Below are 22394 nucleotides of genomic sequence, written 5' to 3'. Positions count from 1 at the left end.
ATCTCCTGCTTCCTATGAGTAGACAGGATGTAGATGTGAAGGGTCAGCAGGACTGAAAAAGCTGCCATTACCCAACATTAGTGACCTGCATAGATGAGGAGAGTGAGCGAGAGAACAGGAAAGCGTCTGGAATCGATTCAGTGACGTTTTGATAATGTGGTCTGCACCTTAACCGTGCCCCATGATGTGACTTCACTCCTACATTACTGCTACTTTTATCACACAGATTGCACCCTGACTGTTTTATTCTGGAACTGTGATGAAGCCTGTTGCTGTGTCAAGCTGTTCATATCGCAAAGATGTTCATTTCGCTGCTTTACACTGAAACGCTTCCACCACTGAACTAGTTGAAGGCCTCTGATGAGAGCGTTGGTTCCAGACCTCTGATTCATGTTCAGCAAGTTAGAAGGTCTTGTGCGCCAGTTTTAAAAACATTTAACCAATCAGAGCAGTAGGTAGAGATTAAGGATGCTACATTGCTAGCAAGCTATATCAATGAAGAATAGTGACTGAAAAATTAGCACAAGAGTGGACAAGACTAACACTGCTGTACAAGTTGTTTTAAGTCTGATGTACAGAAATAACACCTTTAAAATCAATATAATTAGATAATGTGAAAAATGACAGGTAAGACACTCATTTTGGTTTGGTCAGGGTGCAATAAAACAAAATAATCCTCCTACTAACAAGATATTGGTTAATTAGAAGGATGAATGAAAGAAGTGAAGCACAATGGCAGCTTAGTCTGATTGTCAGGCTGCCAAAACTATTCACTTGAACACTCACTCAGTCCACAGATGGATCTGAAAGATTTTAGCATCATTTGTTGGCAAATAATAGATGTTCTGATACCATTTTTACCTTCCTGCTACCAAATCTGATGTCTGAACTTTGCGTAGCGGTCAGTACCTGTGTGTTATAAAACTATAACACTGTATAGGTGTGATACAATTGCTGACATTGGTGTACGGCCTGTTTCTTTTGTGAAACGAACAAATACATGCAGAGAATGAATGCTATCTAACAGGACTTCACTATCCTGGGGGGGATGGGGTGTGTGTGTGTGTGTGTGTGTGTGTGTGTGTGTGTGTGTGTGTGTGTGTGTGTGTGTGTGTGTGCAAGACCTGCCTTGAAGTAGCAGGGTCCCATTTCAGGGTTAATAAATTATGTGTTATTGGATTAGTGCATAGACTTGCATACTCTGTTATAACGATACTGGTATTGGAACAACCGTACTAAATAAGTATTCAATATTGTAAATAAGGAATAGTAAGAAGAAGCAGCCACAGTAGACAGATTAGACAAAAAGGTACAGGCAACATGGGCTCGCTACCTTTTGAACTTAAAACCTCCAACACGTCATTGAGACAAGATAAAGACTTTATAACACCTGTCACATGGAAAAACATTGTTCCCAACAATGTAGAAATTCAGCAAAGGAAGTGTTCGCTGGATCCATCTGCCTCTCTATGAGGCAAGAGCTTTATCCCCAATGACAGCTGTCTGCTCATCACCTTGTTAAGAACACAGGTGGAGATGGCGAGGGTGGGGTCTGGTGGGTGAGATCATTCTCTCTTTAAAGAGGCAGATATTCTGTTTAGGCTGAGGAAGAATAGATTGTAATGCAGGGGATTTTTGATGTGGCGTGGAACATGGCATTCTAACCAACAATATTCTCGAGAAAAGTTTAAAAGTCATCTCAAATAGTGTTGTATAAGTTGTCCAGCACAGATACATAGACTGTGTACTCCGACCATCCATTGCATTAGCCTTTGTGAGTGCTATTTGACCCCAGTCTGGAAAAAGATGTAAAGAGAACAGAGGGAATCTGTGACAGAATTGGGTTTAAAAGTGACACTGAGACGGGCAGAGTGATGTCAGATTAACCAGAGAGATCGAAGCCAGGCAGAGCTAAAGGAATGAGAGAGGGTGAATGAGAGCGCGAGCCTTATTGAACAGATCCACACACACATGAGCCAGCATCCTGACTCACTGGCCCAGTTTATCTCCTTATGCAACAGGCCAGTGGAGTCCATTCACCCTCTCTATTCTCTCATCACTTGCTTCCAGGAAGGGCAGACATGAGGGGGGGGGGGGGGGGGGGGGGGACTGGGAACTTTTTTTGAGAGAGTGGGAGGTGAAAGAGAGAGCAGTGGGGTGCAGCTGCAGATGAGCTGGGAAAGAAAGAGGGGGTAAAGGATGGATAAGGAAGGACTGGAGTGGAAGGGAGACGGAGGGAGTTTTTAGCCATACTGTAGGGCTTTGCCAGCATCCTTGGCAGTTGCTAAGGGAACTGCTTATTTGTCGTGAAGTCTCTTTCACACTGACTCTTTTCCTTCCATACGCACTCTGCCTCTATAATTTCCCTTTCTCCTTCTCTTTTAAGACTGCTTCTCTCTCTTTAGCGGATACTGAAATGAAATCTAGTGATGCCCTGAGCTAGAGAACAAGTTCAGCCAGAGTCTGTCTGTCAGGGAGAAGAGAGGAAGAGAAGGGAGCTGTTGAATGGTCCTAGGTCCCAGCTGAGTGTAATTCAAGGCCCTGTCATTTACCCGACAGAGGACGAGTGGATTATCTCAGTGTCCTTGACCCACTATACCCCCACTCTGTAGGCTGGCATAGAAAACTAAAGGGTAGATAGATAGTGTGGGCGGGTAGGACCCTGTGTGATGGTGGGCTGGCTGGCACACAGAGACAAGAATGGAGCCATTGGCAGGATGTTATATAATCTCTCAGAATCTGCATTTTAAACAAAGAGTTTGTCCCTGCTGTGTGGTTTTGATTGCTTGAAAGGCCAGGACCAGAATACAGAGAGAACACCTATGTTCAGAATTAGTCAGGAAGCAAAAACATCTATTGTTCCCAACAAATAACAGTAACTGAACCTGTTATCAACAAGTCTTTGGTACCAGGCCCTGCCACTGCAAATTTTGTACCTTTTCTTTTTACCTGCAGTAATTTGCTTGGCACAGATGTGGGCTTGAGGTTTTACTTACTCCTAAAAAGATGTGTTGAAAAGGTTTAAACATTGAAACTGGATGTAATCAGGAAACTCTTGCTCTATAGCAGTGGTTCTAAACTGTGGGTCACAGAACCACTGCAGGTCTGGTGTAGATGACCAGGGGAAGGTAAAATTAAGCTCAAGATAAACAAAAAAGTTTAATGGTGCTATCATACTGATCTTTATGTTACTAAAATTCAAATCGTTTTTTTTTTTATTAGGTGCTTCCCCTTTCGTTGTTAATGATTGAAATTAAAAGATTGTAAGTTGAACGTTTTTCAGCTAGTGAAGTGGGACATGCAAGAAAAAGTTTGAGAGCCACTTCTCTATAGTGATGCTGGGGGATAACAGCACTGCATTAAAAAATGCATGGGGCTGCTTTGGTGGGGGTGTGTTGCTTCAGGTACCGATTAGAAGGGGATATATGATCCAGGAAGTCCAGTTTGAGTAATAGATCCACAAGTTTGACGCCATCAGTCGGTTTATGTTACAATGAGAAAGGAATTGATAACTCAGCAAAGTTACCATGACATCTGTTGTCATAAATGTATAAATTGTAATCTACTGTACCAGGAATGTGCTCTTGTACCTATTCAGTATCCATGAATAATGGACTGCAACTTATGACTATTTTAATCATCAGTTAATCTATTTATTGTTTCTCAATTAATCAATGAGTTGTTTGGTCCATAAAATGTCAGTAAATTCTCCAAAGCCCAAGATGATGTCCTCAAATGTCTTGTTTCATACAAAACCCAAACATATTTTACTGTCAGAGAGGACTAAAGAAAGTGTTTATCAAAATAGTTGGAGATTTGAAAGGTGACAACTAATCAGTTAATTGACCAGTTGTTGCAGCTCTAGTAACCATATCACCATTTAACTACTCATCAAAAGAGGTGACAACCAACTTGTGCTGTAGTCTGTATTCAGCATTTCAGTTTTAATTTAACCAATATTTGACGCTCCTTTTTCAGTCTCTCTGTAAATATTTATAGTATAAATAGCCCTTGTGAGTATTTTTAAGAACTTCTTTTGAATTTCCTTCTTCCCCTGGAAGAAAGCTGTGTTATTCCTCTGCTTTTCAAAGTGTAGCAACACTTTTGGCCAGTATGGCAAATGCCATTCAAACAGTGATGTTGCCATAGTGCTGTTCACACACTCTTTCACAAGCAAACTCTGTCACCACAGAGTTTAGTTGAGTGTAAATGCAGCCACATACTCTACACTGTAAATGGCACAGAGGAAATTGCATAAAAGAAATGGTGTTACGATGCACACAGAACAGAGTGAAACAGTAAGTAGAAGAATATAGAAGTAAATTCAACAAATAAGATTTGGAAACATTAGTGAGAAATGTACCAGAAGTGAGACAGCAGTACTGCTGGTGATTAACCAGGAAGATATGAGCTGCAGAGGCATGGCTGGAGTTTGCAGTAACTTGTATCAGCCACTAGTGTGATTCAGCCTTTGTGAGTGTGCATAGGCTTATGTTTTTGTGTATCGGAGGGGGTGATGTGGTGCAAGACTGAGGGGGTATGCTGTGTACTGACAGCTGGCTTCTATAAATAAATGTCGCAGGCAGGGGGGAGACGCAGGGGTGGAGAGAGAGAGAGAAAGAACGAAGAGGGAGCTGAGAAGAGCGACAAATAAAAGGGAAGGAGGGGGCAGAGGGAACATAGGATGGGAGGGCTGATAGAGAGGGACTGATACAGATGTACTGAGAGAGCTGAAAGAATGTGAGTGTGTCCGGTCATGACTAACTGAGTACGCACCACATGTCAACACAGTCTCAACCAATCAGCCGCCCTGGGTGAGATCATGTGCCCTCTGGATGCTGCCATCTTTTTTTATGTGTCACAGTGACCGAGGACCACAAAGTCTGTTGCCGTTACAGTTTTATCTCGCATCAGTGCTGCCCCATCAGCTTCCTTCCCCATCTTGTTTTGACTCTCTTGTGTGTTACACAGGAATTCAATCAAATCCAGAAAACAACAGAGAAGCGGAGAGAAACAAAGAAAAAGGCAGAGAGAAAGACAAAGGTGTCTCACTTTATTTTACAGCACACTAGTAAGACATAACAAGCCATACTTTGTATTAAATTAAACAAAAACTAGAAATATGTTATTTATTCAACAGTTGTAGACCCTTTATTAGACTATTATTAGACTTTCTTTGAAGGTAATTAGAGACATATTAGAAGTAATTAGAGGCTATTTTGGACCCTGATTACTCTCTAATAAAGCCCAATAAGGGTCTTATAAAGGGTTGAATACTGTTTAATAAAGAACACATTATTTCTTGTTTTTGCCTAATTTGGTACAAAGTACAGCATTTTATGGATTTTTAGTCGCTGTAAATTAAGTGCAACTATAAAGAGGAATAGAATAAAAAATGACAGGAGACAGACAGGAAAACCTTTCAGAAATTATTTGATTAACAGCTCTAAACATGACTATCTTAGACCACATGGTTTACATTAAGCTCCCTCCATTAATTTGTCATGTAATCGGTCACTGAGCCCTGTCGGATCGTGTCCTGTAGTCTAGCTGCTTGGTAACAAGTGACTGAGATGTACTGTATCACTGACACTGGCAACTTTCACTTTCCCGCCTCCTGTTACACCATTTCATTGCCTTTCAAAGTGGCTTGTGTGTGTGTGTGTGTGCATGTGGCATGTTGTTTATGAGGCGGTGAGCTGGGTTTAGTTTCCTGTCTTGGCTCAACTATAGAACACTGAACACCTGCCTATCTTACTGCTTAAGTGGTGCGCCCGTCTTACCTGCTTTACATATCTTTCTGCTCTTCGTTGTGCCTCCATGTGTACATATGCGAGGCAAAAGTTGGAAGTGAGGAGACAGCAAGATTAAGGAGGGGAGGCAGGATGATAACATGGCTCCACCAGTGAGTAGGTGGGGTTGTAACATGCTATCAGGCTGCATCAGGACATCATCAAGAAGCCTTGCCTCCAACTTCCTCCATTTCGGCTTGAAAAGCAAACCATACACAGACTTGTGAAAGAGGTTTTGTGGGCAGACAGTCACATGTTTGTAGTGTACTGTAAATTAGTGACGCTTGTGTGTGTACTCGTGTGTCAGGAAGAGAACAACATACAGAGAAGAAAGCCAGCTGGTAATCTAACATCTGAACAACATCCTGACACTGTCAGTAACACTGGCAACAGGCCCGTAGTGGGTCATCTTACACTTTTAATCGACATCTCAATATAAACCACTATATAAATAGATAAATAATCATCTGATATCTGTTATTAAGTACCTCCAAAGTGTAGAGGATGTTGACATTCTCCAAACTGCAGACTTAACTTTCACTTCTCCCGTGCAAAAAACATTTCAAACCACTTTCATGTTTTTTTTCTGATGGTCACCTTTTTAAATACTGCCATGTTAGAGGGTTTCCACGGGTCCTTAAAATGTCTTTAAAAGCCTTATATTTTTGACAGGATATTATTTTTTATAAAGGTCCATTAACTTAAGTCTTGCTTTTAAAGGTGTTTTTAGGAAAAAAAAATATTTGATCATGCTGTAACAAAACTACAAAACAAAAGCAATGTGGAACCAATAAGCTCTAATGTAAACTGGGCATTTTTTTCAAATTCCAAACACAACAAATTAAACCCTTCTAGTAAAATACTTCATAAATAATGTCTGCAGTGGAAGCTTTCAGACCAGACAGGGACAGGAAAATCCTCAGTTCTGAGATATTTTGGTTCAGTAGTGTATTTGTAGCTAAATCGCTGTTTAATGTTTAATTCGATATATCTAAAATTAACAAAACAGGGCTTAATGGCAATTTCTCTTCAAAACATTTAACATGAACATTTTTGTAGTTGTGAAACAGGTCTTAAATTGCATTCATAATGGTCTTAAACAGTCTTTAAATTTACCTTGTTAAAACCTGCAGAAACCCCGTGTTGTCTTGTTTAGTCTACATTGTGTTCTGAATGTTCTGTGATACAAGCATGGTATATAAAGATACGAGCCTCATGATATCTTCATTTGAACTTCCATTAAGGCCCATTTGTTTGCTGCAGTCAGTGTTTACTAGTTCAGAAAAATGTGCCTGGAGTTGTTGCAACAATTACAGTCCCTCTTAAAAAACATCTGTGGTCCAGCCAGCCAAAAAATCCGCCCCAAGATTCCCCTCCAAATGTCCCTGCTCATTTTTTCTGTCATAAGATGTGGTTTTAAAAAAAAGACTCTTTTTATTTGCCTGTACATGATGGAGCACCATAAATGGTTATTTACAATGAAAAAAAAAACAACTGAATTATTTCATTTCAGCTCAGAAGCCACAATAATGCATTAACAGAATTGTTTGCTTCACCACACATCTTGATTTGAGAGGTTTCTGTGAAAGAACACCATCTGAATCAATCAGTTATTGTGGCCTCAGGCCTCCCAGCAGTTCATCCAGCCGTACCCCTGAAGAAACAAGCTATATACACTGAGTGTGATTTCGTCTCCTCTCTCTGCTCTTTCCCTGCAGCCTCTAGCACAGTGGTGGAGGCTGATGCCCAAAGATGCTGCCAAGATGCCGGAGAGCGCGTGGAAGCTGGTCTTCTACACCATGTCGTGGTCATACAGCACCTACCTGCTCTTCTTTACCTCCTACTCCTTTTTCCATGACCCGCCCTCTGTCTTCTACAGTAAGATACTCAGCAGTGTGAACAGATATTGTAATGTCATTTAAAGTTCATGCACTTAGTCCTCTTTGAGATCTGTTGATTGATTGACTTGACTTTGATCTACATTTAAAGGGATATTTTGGATTTTTTTAAAGTGGGGTTGTATGAGGTACATGTCTATAATCAGGACGCCCTCAGTTTGGGGAAGCTGCAGTAATAGAGGTGTACAAAGCTAAGCAATGTACTGCTGTAGACAGGGTCAGCATAAAAACACTTAACCACTTAAGAAAGGCCCATCATAAAAAAAATCTATATTAGTGAAAGTGTACACAATATTTTGAATATTTTCACTGCTTTACCTTGCCATCAAACAGCCTTTTCCAGTGGGAAACTGCTGCTATATAAGCCAAATATCGCTCTCTCCAAACCAACCAGACTCCATTGGCAAAATCATAGTTTTACCTCGCAGAACTTGGAGTTGCAGGTCTACCTCAGTGACCTCGGTGTTTTAAAAGTTTAGTTTGGATTAATTTAAGTCACACAAGAACACAAACAAACTAACAGATCAAGGCAGTGGTAGACCAGCATCTTCCTGTTTTAAGGTTTATGCTTTATGCTAATAGAGTCTAACTGAGTAAGAGAGAATGATATTTGACTTATCTAACAGTGGTTTCCCATTGAAAAAGGCTGTCTCACAGCAAGGCAAAGCTGTGAAAATATTCTGAATATAGCATACACTTAATCTAAAATAGATTTTTGGCTTAAAAAGGTGGCTAAAAATGTCCCTGACCCTGTCCACACCATTGCAACTTCCTACACTTAGATTCCTACTACTTTCTCCAAACTGGTGGCGTACAGTAGGTGATGCGCTGAATGGCTACATACCTCATACAACCCCAGTTCAAATACTCCTATAACTAAATTATTCCTTAAATGGTTTAAATAATCTCTCTTGAACTGAAATTAAATTTACTCCTTGTAAGAACTCTCAGTGTTTGAGGTTGATCTTTATTAGATAAATGTTGAACTCACAAAAAGTGTTTTTAATAGTACTGTAACAGAGTCAGTTTCTTACCTAATCGCTCAGGGTAGATAAGAAGCTGAAGTCATTTTAATCTAATGAAGCAGCAGGCAGTGTGGCCTAATCCTATAGAGACACTGTGGGGGTAAAACACCACTTTGAGTATTCAAATAGAGAGGTATTTCAGGCTGTGCATACAGGATGTGCAGCTTGGTGCTTCTTGCATATTTTTAGCTTTTAAGTGATCGCTCTTTCCTGTAAATGAATCATCGATGGCGCTGTGTTGATACAAAACCCCAAAACTTTATTCATTAGGTTAATTATTACTATTGGCCTGACAGAAGAGTAGAAAGTTCAAGCTATTTCCTTTTTGTAGTTGTCAAAAGGATGGAAATTATATAACAACAATCCAAAGGACAGAATGACTTAACTTTTAAAATAAATTATATGCATATTATAGCTAATGGACAATAGAGTCATGACATGACTACCTCTGTATCTCTAATGGAGGATAGATGTGTAATGGGGATTCAATTTATAATCCAGAGAGGTCTTTTATAGTCTCTCATCCTCTTCCTTCAGACATGGAGGTGTCAGGGCTCCGATTCAACTCCAACGCTCTGAGTGGAGGTAGCAAAGGCTGCTTTGACAGTGCCAGGTTCATCTTTAATAGCTGCATCACTGCTAATAGCTGTCGGCCTGAGATGTGTACAGGCAGCGTAATGTGGCTGGACTGTTAGGTGGTGAGGTAAAGAGAAAGAGTGGGAGATGTAAAGCTAAACATGAGGAGATGAGGATTTGGAAAATAAGGAGAAATTAAAGTAACACAGCAGCAGAGGCGAGGAGGGGCAGATTGTCTGTGTTTTGAAGAAAAATGAGGAGAAAAAAGCTTCAGTCTCCAGGAGGGATTAAAAAAAGTCTCCAGTTCCCATGCCTCCCCTTGGCAGCTCCTCTGTTGTGATCCATCTAGCAGCCTTCTTCTCAATGTTTAATGACGGAAGGACCAATCAATAAACATTACACAAGCCCCGAACGTAACCCCATCCCACTGGAGACAAACCTTACTCAAGCATTGGAGGAGAAAGTTTCCGTCCAACATCTGATAGGTTTCTGAGACATGAGCTAGCCTAGAGGCCTTAACATACACTTGGCCTGTTTCGCCTGCGGTACTTTAGAAACCCTCTTTAATTCTCCTGAGGTTAAACCTGATCCCTCCAGCCTCCTCCCCATACTAACTACCCCAGCTGACCCTACACATCTGGTATCCCCCCCACCGGAAGTCACTGTATATAGCTCAGTATGTGGGGGTTCTGGTTGTACAGAATTTGGAATAATCCTGCTGTATATACAACATATGCATCATCTAAACCAGATGAATCCTCTTTTACATCTCTCAAAGTCTCTCCAAGTTGGACCTTTTTAGTTAGGCACATTAGTTGTATGTCTTTAAATGAAAGGGGAGTGCCTTTAAATTTAAGTTTGGACAAACCTAGTAAAAAGTGTAAATGGTAAAGCAAGAGATGAATGAATTGTAAAATTTAATATTTATAAAAAAAATACCTTTTGCAACCTCATTAAAACACAGAATGATGAAATAAAATAACTGTCACCTTAAACATTGAATCAATTTATGGTTCAAGTTGTGTTTTGAATTTCAGTTTAATGCTTTATTCACCTTAAAGATTGTGTTCCCGTCTCCACAGTCACTTGTAAATTGAAATTCATGTCTTCTTAACACGTGCTGACAGCCAACTGCCTCCTTCACTTGAGCTTGTACTGATAAGCAGTGAGCCTGGAGTAAACAGGCTTTGTGTCTTGCCTGTTTTCAACTCTGTGATTGTTATGACACAATTACCTCCCTCTGTTTTATTGTGTGAACAATAGTGTGAGACACCCATAAATAAACTACAAGGAAAGAGATAAGGAACTCTCACAACTCTCTAAATCTATTTTAATAAATACAAAACTTTTAATTTTTAATCTGCATCAGGCTTCAGGTCTGTATCAAAATGATGACCATAGTCTTTGCAAGAACTGCGTATATGGATTTCTTGTCTACAGTTTGAAACGGTTAGACTTGCTCACTTAGTTAAGGCTATTAAATTTGCCATGTTGCCGTGGTGCCACCTATAGACAGAATGACATCAAATTTATTTATAGTTGTTTGTGTGAAATAGGCCACAGTAAAATGGTACGGCAGGCTCAAAGGTCAGGATCAACATCTTTCATTATGTGGCACAGGGAAGTGAAACGACATGAAAGTTGTTGTCTCTTCATGCTACATGAAGCGCATATATACAAATAATTGATAAAATACTTATACATGTATACACTTGGGAAATAACTGTGTGGTGCATCTTTTGAATATGTGTTTGGTGGAAAGTAAACAAAAGCAACAAGAAAGTGATGATAATATGGTCGGCAGCTTAACATTAAAAACTCGACATCTGGGCAACATTGTTCATCCACTTTAACTACATGTGGACATGTTAACAGAGAGTCCACCTCACCCTCTCATGCCAGAGTTCTACTATCTTTGAAAATTGCCTCTACAAACATTTGGATGAAATTTTGTGGGAAAAAAAAACATTATAATGTGCTTTACTAATAGACACATAGTAGCATTATTGTATCTAGAACTATGCACCAAAAGCCAGCAGCTATTTAGGCCCCTTGGAAATTTTTTTCACCAAAATTTTTATTGTAACCTTAATTAAAGAACATAACTGAAATCATGACATCCTCAGCGTGCTCTCAGCATGGTCAGCGTCCCTGACCTTTCCTCTCATGTCCTGTTTGTTTGTCCAGACTGGAAGAGTGGTATGTCAGTGCCTGCAGACATCGCTATAGCCTACCTGATCCAAGGCAGCTTCTACGGACACTCCATCTATGCTACAGTCTACATGGACGCATGGAGGAAGGACTCAGCTGTCATGGTGGTGCACCACATCATCACGCTCGCGCTCATTTGTTTCTCCTACGCCTTCAGGTATTTTTGTCATGTCTCATGTCTTGTCAAGTCTAACAAGATCGACTTTTGACCCTTCAAAGTGTTGGATTCAGCAAGAATTCTGTCTGATAGTGAAGATGTTATTTCAGATTGTCCTACCAATCAGTGTATGATTATGACACGCATGAGTTATGTATGTGATGAACTACAGTCTGGTCATTATAGTTTAATAACACGCTTTCAAAACCAGGCAGTAGTGAAAGGCACCCAAATAAATCCCAAATAGATGAGAAGTGGTTGGTTTATTGTTAATTTTTCTGGTTGAACCACCAAAACCTTGCTGCAACAGTTCTCACAGTTCAGCAAAAACTTGATTTTTTTTTTGTATGCCTTCAAAACAAATTGCATCATATTTTATTTTTCTATTGCAGACTGTATTGACTGGATCGAGTTTACAATTACAGTTTCACTAAACAAGTATAGAAAGGCTGCTGGTTTGATTCTTTACAGTGCACAAAATCATGGACAGATGCCTGCTTGTATAGGACTTGTACTAAAAAACGAGCTGAAATACATAAGTAAATATAAACATACTGTACTATATGTTCCCTGCCTCCCAGATACCACAACGTAGGGATTCTGGTGTTGTTCCTCCACGACATCAATGACATTCAGCTGGAGTTCACCAAGCTCAACGTCTACTTGAAGTCCAGAGGAGGAGGCTATTACCTGCTCAACGACATACTGTCTAACATGGGCTCTGTTAGCTTCAGCATCACTTGGTGAGACTCAACAAACACACACACACACACACACACACACACACACTTTGGCTGTATTCACAACAATAAGGTGTAGCAACAATTAGCACAGCGTTATTCGGCGGTAGGTGTGTGTTTATTTTTGCTCAGAATGCTCACTCTGTTTAGTTTGCTCAACCACCACTGCACTCTCTCTCTCTCTCTCTCTCTCTCTCTCTCAAACGCATCAACACAAACCAAATTAAGTTTTTTGGTTTTTGCTATTTTGCGGCATAAACTGCAAGCCAGATGCGGTCGTCAAAGCTTGCACACATGCCGTTCTATCATCATTTGGCCCATGAGCTCTGCCTGGATCAAGCCTGGTCTCAGTTAAATTTCAGGCTGACTGTGGATCAGTGTCGTTGCTGGTGATTGGCCACTGTGACGTGGCATGGGGTTGCTTTTCTCCAAATGGTCTGCTTCAACTTTTCGCTGCAGGGCTGCTCTGTTTTTGTTTTGTTTTTGTTTTTTGTTTTTTTTGCATCTCCTGTAATCTAGGGATGGGCAGTACCAGACTTAGATAAGATACTTTTTGTCACAATTTTATAGATTCTGCTCATTTTTAAATGATTATACAATTTTTTAATAATGACTTTGAATAATGAATAATGAGTTTTAGAAGAAAGAAAAGATTGAGAAGATATGAGTTTAATAAATAAACTTGTAAAAAAATAGTCTATTATATGGAATTACTTTATCAATTACAATTAAATCGTCTTGTTTTTGTTTAGCGTTTTTTTTTAGCGAATTTCAGGGTGTGTTTTTTTTTTTTAGTGTTTGAAGAGGTTACTCTTGTTGCTGTTGACACTTGAATATCACAAAGAGTGTATCTTCCAGTATTTTTATCTGCAGGTGAAAAGTTGCATCACACCATGTTGAGTTTCCTCTCTTCATGGTTGTATTGAACTCTCACAAGTTTGATGCGGAAGTGAGTGACTGTCTACAGCTGCATGCTTGGTTCTCATGTCTCCACAGTCATGTGACTGGGGTCAGCTAAATAAAAACCCTCCCAAATGAATGTGAGGCCTAGAGTTTTTTCTGCAATGCCCGATTTGGTCTGAATACAGCCTTAGACAAATTTTCTGTCTCTCCTCTTGTCTCATTTGTTCTCTGTGACATTTGAATGTTTTGTTGTCTTGACAGCTTCATAATTTTTCTGTCTGGCCTCGTGTTCACTCATGAAGATAGTGAGGATAAACAGACATGAATAATGTTTCTATTTCTGCTGTCTATTGTGTTTCTGTCTCTTTCAGGTTCTGGTTCCGTCTCTACTGGTTCCCTCTCAAAGTGCTGTATGCCACATGTGTGTCCAGCCTCCAGTCTGTTCCCAGCATCCCCTTCTACTTCTTCTTCAATGCTCTTCTCTTGGCGTTGCTGCTCATGAACATCTACTGGTTCCTGGTGAGGACACGCTGCTGTGTTAGAAAGCATTTATGGTTAATGTGTTTCTTTTCATGGAACTTGCAACAGCAATGACACAGTCTGGTTTCTGTCCGTTTCCTCTTCTGTTCTCTGTAGTTCATCGTGGTATTCGTGGTAAAGGTGCTGAAGATGAAGGAAGTGAATGACGTCAGGGAGTACGAGGACGAGGATGGCAGCAAGGCGGCAGCGGCCCTGCTCACAGACGCTCAGGCAGAAAACAATGATGATGGTGCTGGACATCACATCTCTGCCCAGGGGTGAGCTGCACCAACAGACACTGTCATCTGTTGAATCTGACAGAGAGAGCTCAGCTCTGGCTGGAAAAATACCACCAGCCAACTGCTGGCAGACTTTCACAGGAAATGCTGAGTTTGTTTTCACCAGCAGCAAGTTTGGCAGGAAACTCGAGCAGCAGTTTAAGGTGCTATTTGTAGAATTTTCACATCAACAAATCGCTAGTTTAAGACAGAAGTAAGGCTGGTGAAGCGTAACAGTTTTTATGCAGGTGGTGAGTTTTAATACTAATAGCTGACACAATGCTACAAAACAGAGAGCTGCAGCCTGTCGCACCAGCTGTTTGTAAGTTCTGGCTTAGCATAGTTATAACATAAATTATTATTAATTTGTGATTGATGCATTACTAAAACCGATTTCACGAGTAGTTACTCAGCCTCTAGTGACTTTACACCCTAACATAGGAGAGAAGTTACACATAGCTGGTGCATCCCAGTACTTGCCTTTACCAAAATAAACGTTTCATAAATAAATACATTTAAGGTTATATAAAATGCCTGAGAAAACACGTTAACACATAGCCGGTTATATTTAAATATTCTGAGTATTCTAAATAAACAGAAGGTCTACAGCCATGCTGGCAGCTCTGTGAGGCTGTACTTTAGCACATTTGTGCTTTGAGCTAAATGCTAACATCAGCATGCTAACATGTTCACAATGGAAATACTAACATGCTGATGTTTAGCAGGTGTGTTGTTTACCATCTTAGTTTTGTGTGTTACATTTGCTAATTAGCACTGATCAAAAAGTACAGCTGAGTCTGATAGGAAAAATATTAGCTGCTAGGTTGGCTAATATCTCTCAGTATATAGTCCAATAACAAAATTTAACTTGCCAGGGGTGTCCTTGTACATCACTTGTTAGGGCGTGCTAAAGCTGAGTCCTTGGTTTGATTCCTGACCCTTTGTTGTGTTGTCCCCCTTCTCTTCCATATTTCCTGTCTATATTCATCTGTCCTATAAAAATAAAGGCAGAAAATAATTGGAAAAAAAAAAATTCAATGTGCCAGCATAGGCTCTGTATATCTAAAAATAATAAACCAATAACACAGGTCTTACAAAGATTAAAACATGCTTCATACATTAAACCCTTGCTTACAAAGAAAGCCAGTCTGTAAAAGCTGCAGTTGTAAAGGAGTACTGAATTGTTTATTTTGGATTTGACTATTGCTGCCACTGGCAGGAGTGTGATATCTCTTAATCATGCTCTCATTTGCTAACAGTGTGACCACAGCTTATAAAACTGTCTTTTTATTTAATAATTATTTAAATGATTTCTTCCATTCTGGTCAGTTTTATTTGGTAAAATGGTGAATTTGACTTGACAGTTTTGTAGTCAGTTTAATTGTAGCTGGTGGAAAAACAATGTCCTCTACTAACCCAGCTCCAAGAGTTTAATTAACATACTTTTAGCAGATATGAACTGTCTTAAACTGTGTTCATAATGGTCTTAAGGGGTCTTAAAATAAGGTCTTACAAAGTCTTAAAATTTAACTTACTGAAACTCAGAAAACCCTGTAATGTTTATGTATTTATAAGAAGAGAAAAATACAGTAACAATGAGATTTACAAATAGTTTGTGTTACTGCCAAAGAAGCCATTGTCTTACATAATAGTGGTTTAGTGGTTTCCTCTAATGTGTAAGTGAGAACTTGACATGTTGCAATAGTGAGCTTTAAACAAGAAAATGCTAACTTGACTAAAACCAATGTGTTTGCGTCTTTATCTGAGGTCGTGGATTCATGTGTGTTGCCTTTTTACCTCCTGACTGACGGTCATGTGCACCTCTATCATCTGCTGCTGATTATCATGGCAGCCTTTGACCACTGACACGCCAGAAGACCCTGAAACTGACAAAGTCCCTGTCACTGTCCTGTTAGTTTAGAATATTTAGAGAAACAAATACGCTTTCTAAGATGTGATGACTCGAGCAGGTGAAGAATTTATTCCCCTGACACCAAGTAGATGCAGAAAGAACAGATCTCCCACGGCGCTTGTGTAACCAGCGTCCCTCACAGGTAGATAGGATCAAAGAGCCTGGGACCATATGGAGATGTGATTATGTGGCACTCCTTATCTGGCTGGCCTTGAACCCTGCTGAAATCCTCTCTGCCCGTTAATGCCTCACATTTGCTGATCACCTCCCCCGGCGAGCTTATTCTCTCCTTCTCACTCCTGTCCTGTCTGAGACTCCTGTTGCTCTCAGTTCCTGTCCTGACTCTCTGCCCTGTCGTCTCTTCTGTTTTCGCAGGAAGCATGTGCAGAACGGCATCACCAAGGACAAGCATCTATAACAGGCTCTCCATTGCCACCACCTGGCACGAGGCTACAAGTACAAGCAAGACAAGACGCCCCTCCTCGGACGGCTCACGCTCAAAAAACGTGGCTGAAGGGAAGAGTGTCACAAAAAGAAAAAAGGAAAGGAAAATAGCGAGTTAGGCTGCGACGTGTTTTTACTCTTTTTATTTGTTTTAGAACATTTCATTTCATCACTGTCATTTTGTTTTCAGTTTTATTTTTATTAGAGCACTGTGAATGTTCTTTCAGGTGACTTTTTGTCTTATTGTTGCTAACTTTTACATCTGATAGACTCAGTAGAAACAAACCAGTTTGAGTGAGAGTTGGACTGTGATTGTCACGTACAGTAGTACAGTACAGGGGGTCACAATCATCTGTCACCCCGAACAGCGCCACAGGCAGTGCCCACACGCGGGAAAGATTTAGGCCTCTAGTGGTTCTGTGGACATGTAGACCTACAGTAACCTTTAGTAAACAACAAGGGTGAGCTGTGTTTGCCGTCAGTGAAATATGTTTCCTAATGAATTCCTTTCCCACTTTTACTCTCTTCATCCTCCGTCCATCCTCTCTGACTCCAGACATGAAGATAAACATAAAAAAAAATAATAATTTGCATTGATGTTCTCAGTATGGCTCCTATGAGAGCCTGCCTGGCACTGTCTGGTGCTGTTTCACCACATGTATTGATTTTCATATCATTGCACAAGTCAGTGGTGGCGACCGCACAGCTCTGGCCCCACTGCATCCATTAGTTTGAATCGAAAAAACCCACATTGGTGTGTGTAGGTATGTGCGTTTGTTAGGCGTTTCAGGATGTGGAGAGTATGGATGTAGCCGATCTTTCCTTCGTTTCACAACATTTCACCTCTCAGCTTGATTTCTTTTATCTTTTTATTATCTCTTGTACTGATGATCAACAGGTATTGGGAATATTCACTTGACATTCTTGTATAGAAAAAGCTTTTTTTTAATTTTATTTTTGTCTTTGTTTGTTGCAAAGCATCTGTTGCTGCACTGACATGAAGGCATACAAGCTGATTGCTGGTTTAATGACAGCAAATAGCTCGAATTGATTGACTGGGTTTCAGTATCATCCTCATGATTTAATTTTAAATTTAAACAATATGAATTTGAATTTTTAACCAGTTCGTGGGTGGTGGCGGCTATCAGGTTCACAGATAATTGAAAGAATAGCCCAGAACTTGTGTAAAGATAAAAATCAGTATGATAAAAAACATTATGTATGCACACATTATGGTATTCAGGAATGCATGACATCGAATGATTTTGGAATTATGCTATGAAATTGTCTTACAAACAAACAATGAAGAAAAAAATCCTCTCACTATATAATCATAATGTCTTTATTAAATGTCCTAAAAGTGACTTCTTTTTTGACGCAGCTGTGACCACTGAACACACACGATGTTGGCTGACAAACACACACAAACCAGTGTGTGATAAGCCATGTTTTTAGACACTCATTAACAGAAGGGAGGGGATGAAAAGAAAGTTTCTATGTCCCAGAAATCCAACATATGGGTACACTGTAAAGACACAAAAGTTGAGAAAATGCAAAATTTCAAGGCAACTTAACTTTTGAAGTTTGAAGTTGATGTTGAAATAATTTACTTTTCTTCTTTGGGTAAAGTTGAATCTCTGAGTTTTAGAAACACCCCTGAAGGGGTTTATTTCACAATAATGACCCACTCGCTGACTGTCTATTATCCTGGTTACTCACCAAAAATATCAATAATCTGACACAAAACATTAATTTTAAAATGCTTTGATGGATTTAAAATTTTATTGCTCGTCCAGAGTCTATGATCAGAAGTGTGTCCACAGCAACGGTCTGTTATTCACAGCATGCTATACAGAAATAACAGACCTTAGGATGCTGTAATTCACCAATTAGAATCAAATATTCAACAAAGCCCTGTAATAATGGTTAATAAAATAATATTTTCACTTGCAACCACTTAATTTCCAAGCAACAAATAAATACTGACAAATCAGGTTCATATCTCACTGTGAACAATTTTTGAAATGGAGATTTTTGATGGGGTTTCTAAAACTCAAATATTGAAGTTTATCAAATCAAAGCTCCAAAATCCATTTTTTTTTTTTTTTTTACAGTGTAGATTTGTGATGTGATGTGTGGTCCGAACACGTTAAATTAAACTAGAGTGAACAGGACCTGTTAAATTCAAGTGGTTTCCAGTGGTTTATTCTGTGTGTGTCAGTGGAAACAGCTGCTGCACTTGTACACAGATAAGGGATGTTTCTATTCTTCCTACCGTCTCGATCAAATTCAAGCTCTTGTTTTGATGAACAGCATGCTTGTGCTGCTGGAGCAGGCCGCAGATGTCGTCTGTCCGTAGAAGCGTCCGTCTGTTTTTAGTTTATATGTTTGTCTTCCATAATCCTTGTGTCGACAGTTTGGGGGAAGTTCAGACTAACTTTTAATTTTACATGAAAATATCACTATTATTGCTGTAGTTCATGTTATTGATTTGTTTTTTTGGAATTGCTGCTGTTTTTTTTTTTCCTCTGAGAGCACTGTTGGTATTCCAGTTGTGTTTTTTTGTTTTGTTTTTTTTCTGCTTTGTATGAGTCAGCGGTGATGTTTCCAGGGACCAGGGAGAGTTGTTTTGTTCATCTACATCTGGATTTAGTCTCAGATCCTCTTCCTTTTAATCTGAATGCTGGCTCACACTCGTTTTACTGTTGTCATTATACATCTGTACTGTAAGTAACAGTTTATCAAACATGTTACTGTGTGTAATATATCAGAGACATTCAGAGTCCCGTGGCTGACTGGTTTTACTAGCATGCTGTCATGGCAGGAGATGCTCGACTGTGAGACTAGTTTATCCATCGTTTGCTGATATTTTTGTTGTATGATGACAGATGACAGGAAGAAGGACATTTGCAGTGAACCCACAAAGACCTGTGATCTGGATTAGGTGTGACTCTTTTCCTCAAGTCTGGTATGGTACTGTGTGCAAAAAGATGCACCTTCAATCTCTCCACCGCTCTCGCACCGTGTCGTACAAACAGTCCTGTGATGTGACGTGTGAACGACTGCTAGGGGAGGGCGACATGACAAAATATACCATCAGATGATATAAATTTGCTGTTTATACCATGGTGGCGTGAATCCTTTTAACATCTCTGATTAGCTGTTCTGTGGCAATATTGGATTTCATATTTTTGCATCTAAACGACTTTGTCTTTTCAAGGTATTTACTTTGATGGATTAGCCAAAAACAGCTGCTACACTAGATTCTAACAAGTTTAACTCAAATGATTTTTCACAAAATGTGTTATACCACTGTTTATTTCAGTATCATGATATGAAAGAGGACTTTCTCCATGTTGCCCGCCCCTAACTGCTACCCAGAAGGGACGAAAGTATCTGAAATTGAAGGAAAAAACATTTTGAGATTGTCACTTTACTTTTCTTTCTTTCTGTATTGATTTGGCTGATTCTTATTGAAACATTTGATACAACATTGGCCTCAAGTTCAGGTCGTATTTGGTTGCATGTGAAGCTCAGTTCAGTCAGACAACTCATCCCGAGCAGAAGTGTGCGAATGTACAGACTTGGTGTATGAGCCCGAGGCTATGACCTCGTCACTCCCCATTTGCATAGACTAAGATCAGTACAGAGTGATGATAATATGACGAGGCAGTGTTTGCAAATTCACCAGTAAATCAGCATCAGAAAGCCCGTCACTTCTTGTTTGTAGACACTTAAGATCATCACAGAGAAGACCAAGGAGTGACGTCATGATGCAGCAGTGTTTGCAAACTAATCAGTCAGGCAGCAGCATTGATGGAGTCACTTTAATACGAAGTCTCCAGTGGATTTGGGTTGAGGATTTAATTGGTGTGTACATAAACAGGGTACATATGAGTGCTTGAAAAAATGTTTAACGTAGTGTTTTCAAGGTCTGAAAGTGCTTGACATTGCAATTGCATTACTCTCATAATGAATCGCTACTTGACTGAATAGTTTGCTCAAAGAAATTAAAGTTGGATATTGGCTCAGCCAGATTTCTGTAGGATGCAAAGTCTACTTACAGACAGATGACACTTTTTGAAACATGAAACTTTGTTGTGTCTCTCCCAATAACATAACATCTGATTTAACTTGATGAAGAAGTGAAATAAATATGTAATTTACCACAACTGCTGGAAAAGCTGAAAATGCATCATGAAAATGCTTGAAAGGTGCTTAAATTATACTTTGGAAAAAGTGTAGGAACCCTTCATCTACGAAAATCAGCAGAGAGAAGTAAATGGAGTGACAATAAAATGAGAAGTGTTTACAAAATGATAAGTAAAATTGCAGCGTCGATGTTGCTGCCTTGTGAATGCAGCAGTGCAGTGAGTAGAGAATGACATTTGGTCTCTGAGCTCTGACCCTGACACTCCGTTTCCATTGTGATCAGCACAAATTTAGGGAGTGACCCAAGGAAAAGAAGCCGTTTGTATAAACCCAGCAGGAAAATGTTGAAGAAGGGCTGCGTCCAAGGATTATTTTTGTTATTATCTGTTGAGCATTTTCTCAATTAATTGATTTGTTGTTTGATCCATTGGAAAATGTTGAGAAGCTCTTCCCAAAGCGTAAAATCCTCAAAAGTTGTTTTGTCTAGAACCTAAAGATATTCAGTTTATTGTTATAAGGGAGTAAATGTGACAGAAAATATTCACATTTGAGGAGTTTAAATCAGAGAATTTGTGTATTTTATTTCTCAAAAACGAATGAATGATGAATCAATAATCAAAATAGTTGGCGATTCATTTTACTAATTGACTAATCGTCGCAGCTCTGCTTCAAAGGCTTCATTAGACTCGTGTTGTGACGAGGACAGTAGAGGATATATTTGGTGTCTCGGCTCTGAACTTGTCACTGCTCGTTTGCATACATTAAGATCGACTCGAAGAAGATCAGAGAGTGACGATAGCATGAGTAGTAAAGCTGCAGCATTCACAGGGCCACTGTACTTCAAAGGCTGCGTTGAATATTGCGTGCGAGTTGTCTGGCTGAACTGTCTCGCAGGCTTCGCTCCGTCACGACACAAAGTATCTTCACTAATGGTTTGATCGTGCCAAAATGTCCACCCAAATTATGAGGCAAGTGTTTGTGGGAGCTGGTGACGAGTGAAGGAGGAGAGCTAAGTAGTAGAGAAGGACGGGCAGAAAACGCCCTGCAGGTATTTCTTATAAATTTGCACTGTAATTTATTAGTATTATTTTTATTGTTCATTAGTAGATCAAAATTAGAAAAAGGGAAGGGAGAATTGGGGAATTTTTATGACTTTCTGGGAAGAATCAGTAACTAAAACTCTTAATTTTAACTAATTGAAAGTGTATTTTAATGATACATGTTTTTTGGACCATTGATACGTGCTGTAAACGACAAATTGCCCCTTTTTCAAAACTGAATTTGACCACTTGATAAAGACACGTACTTGCTCTTTTGTAATGCAATTTTAATACCATTCAGCCAATGTTATCGTTTCATTTTTTTCCCATAAAATAAAACATGTCAGTAAACAAGACGCGTGGCTCCTGATGATTTCTTTTAATTTAATTTCTTTTATTTTTTTTTTAAATCACAACTGATATCATTTTTCATTGATTTCTTTCATCAAGTGTTGTGGATGAGGTGAAACAGAGTTCAGACCAGAGGAGAGTTCATTTCAGTGCACAAATGAAAACTAACGGCTTCAATAAATTAAAAAAATTAATCTTTTGTACCACACAGTATTTCCCTCGTGTTGGTAGATAAAAAATATATCCTGTCATTGTTACCACGGTGACAGGAGGAGGGTGGTGGGAGTCACAGGTCATGCAGTAACACAGAAAAAAAAACAAACATCCACCCACAACAAGGCAAGAACAGGGCAGAGAAAAGATCAAGGAAACACTGCAGTATTAATGTTACACGCA

At 39.5% G+C, this 22394-nt stretch overlaps 1 protein-coding gene across 1 annotated transcript in view; it reads left to right on the top strand.

The window, feature by feature from the left end:
* cers1 (ceramide synthase 1) overlaps positions 1-17819 on the top strand; it is a 33883-nt gene extending 16064 nt beyond the window's left edge. Inside the window, exons 2-7 of the mRNA XM_084723444.1 lie at positions 7511-7670; positions 11479-11659; positions 12241-12402; positions 13674-13821; positions 13939-14099; positions 16387-17819. Of these exons, the coding sequence (XP_084579570.1) occupies positions 7511-7670; positions 11479-11659; positions 12241-12402; positions 13674-13821; positions 13939-14099; positions 16387-16429 (855 nt within the window). The 3' untranslated portion in view covers positions 16430-17819. The remainder of the gene's footprint in view (positions 1-7510; positions 7671-11478; positions 11660-12240; positions 12403-13673; positions 13822-13938; positions 14100-16386) is intronic.
* The last annotated feature ends 4575 nt before the right edge of the window (positions 17820-22394 follow it).

This window comes from Lutjanus erythropterus, chromosome 7, assembly GCF_056507025.1.
Source record: "Lutjanus erythropterus isolate fLutEry1 chromosome 7, fLutEry1.hap2, whole genome shotgun sequence".
NCBI classification, from domain to species: domain Eukaryota; kingdom Metazoa; phylum Chordata; class Actinopteri; order Lutjaniformes; family Lutjanidae; genus Lutjanus; species Lutjanus erythropterus.
The sequence above is the reverse complement of the archived record's forward strand: the minus strand, read 5'-3'. Positions and strand labels throughout refer to the sequence as shown.